Genomic DNA, 5,379 nt, shown 5'->3' with positions numbered 1-5,379 from the left:
GGGGGGGGAGAGAGAGAGAGAGAGAGAGAGGCAGACAGAAAGAGCAAGAGCACACTGGGGTTAGGAGGTAAAGTTTGGGCCTCCAGGTCAGGCTTGAGGACGTGACCTGCATGGAATCCATGCACTCGAGTCTGGAGGATCCCAAGATCTCAATCTGACCCTGAAATCCCTGAGGGGCCTCCTGGATGAGGGATGGCAGTTATCCCCCTCCCCAAGTGATGATGCCTTCCCACAGGGCACAGAGGGACCTCCAGGGCCCACGGGCCAGGCAGGGGAGCCAGTGAGTATCGGTCCGGATCCTTGCTGGGTGCAGGGGAGGGAGCCAGGACTCCTGGGGCCACACAGACAAGGTGCGGGGGTGAGCACGCTCTTCCCTGCAGGGTCCCCGAGGATTGATCGGCCCCAGAGGTTCCCCCGGCTCCCCGGGACGTCCGGTGAGAACGTCACTCCTCTCTGAGTCCCTGTCTTTCTCTCGACTTTCTTCCCCTGCATGTCAATTTCTGTCACCTGGGTTCTCTGCCCACATACCTTCCTCCAGGGTTTCTTGGGGTGTCGGACCCAGCCTCCCGGCCTCCACCCTGTCCAGTCTCACAGCCTCTCTTCCCCAGGGCGTGGTTGGAAGTGATGGTGCTCCAGGCGCCAAAGGCAATGTGGTACGTGCCCCTGACCTCTGACCCCTGACCCCTCTGACACTCTGACCCCATTTCCCTCTCCACTCCCATGACCAACCCCCCACATCCACCTCACTGACACCTGGATGTCACAACCCCTCTCAGCTTCCCTGGACCCCCACTGTCTCCCCAGGGTCCTCCAGGAGAAGCAGGCCCTCCGGGACAGCAGGGAAACCATGGGTCACAGGTTTGAACTTTCTTCCCCAATGATGGGGGGGCGGTGGCCAGCTGAGACCCTAGACCACCCCAAACCCCCCCAACCTCTGCACTCACTGCTTCTCTCTCATGTCTTCCATGCCCTCTTTTTTTTTTTTATGTCCCCAGGGACTCCCTGGCCCCCAGGGGCTCATTGGAACTCCTGGGGAGAAGGTGAGTGACATCTCCACCCAAGGCCACCTCCATTTCTCCTTCCTTCAACTCTGTTGCCAGGAAAAGCTTCCCACAGGGCCCCTTTTGTTCGCCCTAGAGAGTGATAAATTGCAACACTCCCTGAGCCAGCCTGGAGTTACAAAGTGTTATTGTTGGGGGACAGTTGGTTGCAAGAAACAGAAACCCACCAAGGCTGGATCATGTAAGGCAGTGGTCCCCAACCTTTTTGGCATTAGATACCAGTTTCATGGAAGACAATTTTTCCATGGAAGGGGACAGGAGGTCATCAGGCATTTGATGCTCATAAGGAACATGCAACCTCGATCCCTCGCTTGCACAGTTCACAATAGGGTTTATGCTTCTATGAGAATCTAATGCCATAGCTGATCTGACAGAAGGCAGAGATCCACTCGCTGACCACTCACCTCCTGCTGTGTGACCAGTACTGGTCTATGGCTTGAAGGCTGGGAACCCCTGACATAGGGGATCTTGTCAGGATACAGAGAAACTCACAGGAGCCTTTTGCAGAAGCTTTTACTGGCCAGACATGGAGGCTCACCCTGTAATCCCAGTACTTTGAGAGGCCAAGGCGGGAGGATTGCTTGAACCCAGGGGTTCAAGACCAGCCTAGACAACATAGCGAGACCCTCTCTGTACAAAAATTTAAAAAAATTGTCTGGGCATGATGGTGCATGCCTATGGTTCCAGTTACTTGGAAGGCTGAGGCAGGATGATCACCTGAGCCCAGGAGGTCAAGGCTACAGTGAGCCATGATCATGCCACTACACTCCAGTCTGAGCAACAGAGTGAGACCTCAATTTATAAAAAAAGTGGAGGGAGTGAGTCTAGAAAGCTCCACCCCAACATGTCTCTTGTATTGTTTTCCCATCTCATCTCTCAACCCTCCCAGAGGTGGAGGATTTCTGAGGCTCGGAGAGGGAAAAGAGCTTGCCCAGGGTCACACAGCAAGTCTGGGCAGAGCTGTGATAGATTTCCTGGCCAGTGGGATCTGCCGACTCTCTAACCTTGAGGAGGCTGCATGTCTGAGTAGATCTGTTCCTGGTGGAATTCCAGGGCTCTGAGACCCGCTGACTTCCTGCTACTGTTCATTCTCTTTCAGGGTCCCCCTGGAAATGCAGGGATTCCAGGCCTCCTAGGAGCTGATGGCCCTCCGGTGAGAACCAGGAGCTGGAAAAAGGAAGATGGGAGAAGGGGGAGGCTTGGGAATTTGGATAGCAGATTTTGACCTCTGACAACTCAGGATATTTCTTCCCCAGGGTCACCCAGGCCATGAGGGCCCTACGGGAGAGAAAGGGGCTCAAGTGAGTGACCAGGAGGGGGCTGGGCTGGGGTCAAAGGTCAGCAGGCAGGGTCAGGGGTCAAGGGCCAGTGAGAAGAGAGAAGAAAGTACCGAGAATGTGGAGGAGACAGGCCAGGATGGCATCGACCTTATTTTCTTCTCAGGGTCCACCAGGGTCAGCAGGCCCTCCAGGCTATCCTGGACCTCGGGGTGTGAAGGTAGGTGATACTTGGGGGTTTGAAGGTAGGGACTATTCATCTGCTTTGGGTTCAGGAACCCAGCTTCCTCCAAAGCTTCTGGATACACGAAGAGAGGAATTAGCCGACCAGGCAAGAGGTCACCGGAATGGGGATGTGTGAGTGACAGTATCTAGAAGTGTGTGTATGACCTTGCCGCTGCACAGTCCAGAACAGCATCACAGTGTAGTTGTTGCCTTGCCATTCAGAACAGAGTAGCCCATCGGAGGCTGAACACATTTTGCTGCAAGCACGTGTTACAGTCTAGGTCTGCACGTTGTCATCGGGTGAAGGGTTGTGCTATAACCCAAGTACAGAGCACATAATCTACAATCACACCTGTGCTGGGATAAACCAATATCTGGCACTAGAGGTGCACTGTTGACCAAGTGCAGGGCCACAAGTTCATGTTTATGTGGGAGTTGAATCCAGTTACACTGTAGATACCTATAGGTACAATTGACCTGTAGTCTGAGAACAGAGTTTGGGGGTCATCAATAGCCAGTCCCTCACATTTGTGCATTGTAGACAAGCTTGGTCACATTATAATCAAGGAGGTGGCCATAGTGTAGTGGACCAAAGAGTCCTGTGGACAGCTACATTACATTGTAGCCAGGCATAGTTTCATGTAATGAAAGAGCCCATGTCATAGCTGAGTCTAGTTACATTGTAGCCAGGTATAGTTACACATAATGAAGGCTATGTTGTCACTGAGTCTAGTTACAGTGTAGCCAGGCATAGTTACAAATAATAAACCCCGTGTCATAGCTGAATCTATTTACATTGTAGTCAGGCATGCTGTAGTTACATTCAATGAAGCCTATGCTTCCTCTGAGTCTGGTTACCTTGTACAGGTATAGTTACATGTAGTTGAAGTCTATGTCACAGCAGAATCATTACATCATAGCCTAGGCTGGAGAACTATTGTAGCCAAGCTCAGTTACATTGTGGTCAAGTGCATTTCTCTGTGGCAGGAAACAGCTGCTCTGTTGCCCCAACACATAGTCCATTGTATCCAAGTGCAGTTTCTTTGTAGCCACTATGCTCAGTTACCTTATAGTCAAGTGCAGTTTTCAGAGCCTGGTGTGCACAGGCATCTGGGCCTGCGCTGAGCAGCCTCACTGTAGCCCAGCACAGAGGTCGCCTTGTTGCCAAGCACAGAGTCGCCTTGTAACCAGCACAATGGGGAACATTCCTTTGCCTTTCAATGAAGCCCGGGCCTGGAATATTCATCTTTATTCCCCTGCCAGAAGGAACTGTGGACACATCGTCTCCGGGATATGGAAATCAATTCCTTGGAAATTTGGCCTTCCCTGCACACCCGCACACAGACAACCTTGGGAGGCTGCCAGTGTGGGGAGGGAATGGGGCTGAGGAAATATCATTTTTTCCGAGGCTGTCCCCACCCTGCTCTGGCCCAGCATCCTTTTGGGACTGTCCTGGCTGTTTCAGGGCAGGAGACTGAGTTTGGGCACTTCTTAGGCGGGGAAGGGACCTGAGAGTTTTTTTCTTCTTTTTTTTTTCAGGGTACTTCAGGCAACCGGGGCCTCCAGGGGGAGAAAGGCGAGAAGGTAAGGAAGGAGGGGATTATTTGGGAGAGAGGGAGCCCCTGATAAAGGGGCCCTGGCTGTACCTCCCCCCACCCAGGCCCTGACTTCTGACCTCTTCCTCTCCACCCAGGGAGAAGACGGCTTCCCAGGCTTCAAGGGTGATGGGGGGCTCAAAGGCGATTGGGTAAGGCCACCTCCAGATGAGGCGGTTGTGTGGGTCCGGGGGGCTTGGGGAAGACAGGGAGAGGGTGGACCAGGACTAAAATGGGGACAAGCGGGAGCAGGAAGAACAAAGGACTGATCTTCAGGACTTTTCTTTCTATTCCAGGGGAACCCCGGACCCCTGGGTCTCCGGGGAGAGGATGGTCCAGAGGGGCCGAAGGGGCAAGAGGGGCTGCCTGGCGAGGAGGGGCCCCCAGGCTCAGCTGGGGAGAAGGTGATTGACCCCTGGTCATCCCCTCCACCCTCCAGTCTCCTGTCCTGCAGTCAAGGCATCCCCAGCACTTGGCTCTGCCCTTTGGCCTTTAATCTTTGACCTCAGGTGGCTGCTGACACCCTTGCCGTCTTCTTTAAACCCTTAGCTCAGCATTGCTGAGCAATTTGTGCACATAGCTTGTGTACTTATCCCCACAACCACCACATGCCATAGGCTTCTTCAGCCCCATTTTACAGATGAGAAAACTGAGGTTTGGAACAACTGAGTGACCTGACCAAGGACATGCCCCTAACAGGCAGGAGCCCAGACTTGAACCCCATTTCCATGACTCCCACCTTGCTGCCCTCTCACCAGGTCGCAGACATCCTGACTTTTCCCCTCTGACCCCCAGGCTGCAATTTCTGACCTTTGTCCCATAATCTCTCTGCAGGGCAAGCTTGGGGTGCCAGGTCTCCCAGGTTACCCAGGACGTCCAGGACTGAAGGTGGGAAGTTAGGGGGCTAGTGTGGGCAGGGGCGGGGTTCAGAGACGGACAACTCAGGGTCCAGGATGCGGTCTGGAAGGGCAAGCTGTCCACCCCATGGGTCAATGAGAAAGTGTAAAATGTGGGCTGTGGGACCAGTAGTGACTCATGTCTGTAATCTCAGCACTTTGGGAGACTGAGGGAGGAGGACTGCTTGAAGCTAGGAGTTTGAGACCAGCCTGGGCAACATAGCTAGACCTTATTTCTATTTAAAAAATTAGCTGGGCCAGGCTCAGTGGCTCAGCCTGTAATCCCGCGCCTTTGGGAGGTTGAGGTGAGTGGATTGCCTGAGCC

The 5,379-nt window shown here is 53.6% G+C and overlaps 1 protein-coding gene across 1 annotated transcript in view; it reads left to right on the top strand.

Annotated features, from left to right (window-relative positions):
* COL5A3 (collagen type V alpha 3 chain) overlaps nucleotides 1-5,379 on the top strand; it is a 45,372-nt gene that overhangs the window by 17,208 nt on the left and 22,785 nt on the right. Inside the window, 12 exon segments of the mRNA XM_008058175.1 lie at nucleotides 236-280; nucleotides 381-434; nucleotides 609-653; nucleotides 805-858; nucleotides 996-1,040; nucleotides 2,161-2,214; nucleotides 2,318-2,362; nucleotides 2,505-2,558; nucleotides 4,103-4,147; nucleotides 4,257-4,310; nucleotides 4,455-4,562; nucleotides 4,993-5,046. Coding sequence (XP_008056366.1) covers nucleotides 236-280; nucleotides 381-434; nucleotides 609-653; nucleotides 805-858; nucleotides 996-1,040; nucleotides 2,161-2,214; nucleotides 2,318-2,362; nucleotides 2,505-2,558; nucleotides 4,103-4,147; nucleotides 4,257-4,310; nucleotides 4,455-4,562; nucleotides 4,993-5,046 — 657 coding nt within the window.

Source organism: Carlito syrichta, unplaced genomic scaffold (assembly GCF_000164805.1).
Source record: "Carlito syrichta isolate Samal-C Ts95f unplaced genomic scaffold, Tarsius_syrichta-2.0.1 Scaffold303236, whole genome shotgun sequence".
NCBI lineage: Eukaryota > Metazoa > Chordata > Mammalia > Primates > Tarsiidae > Carlito > Carlito syrichta.
Note: the sequence above shows the minus strand (reverse complement) of the source record. Positions and strands in the feature narration are given on the sequence as shown.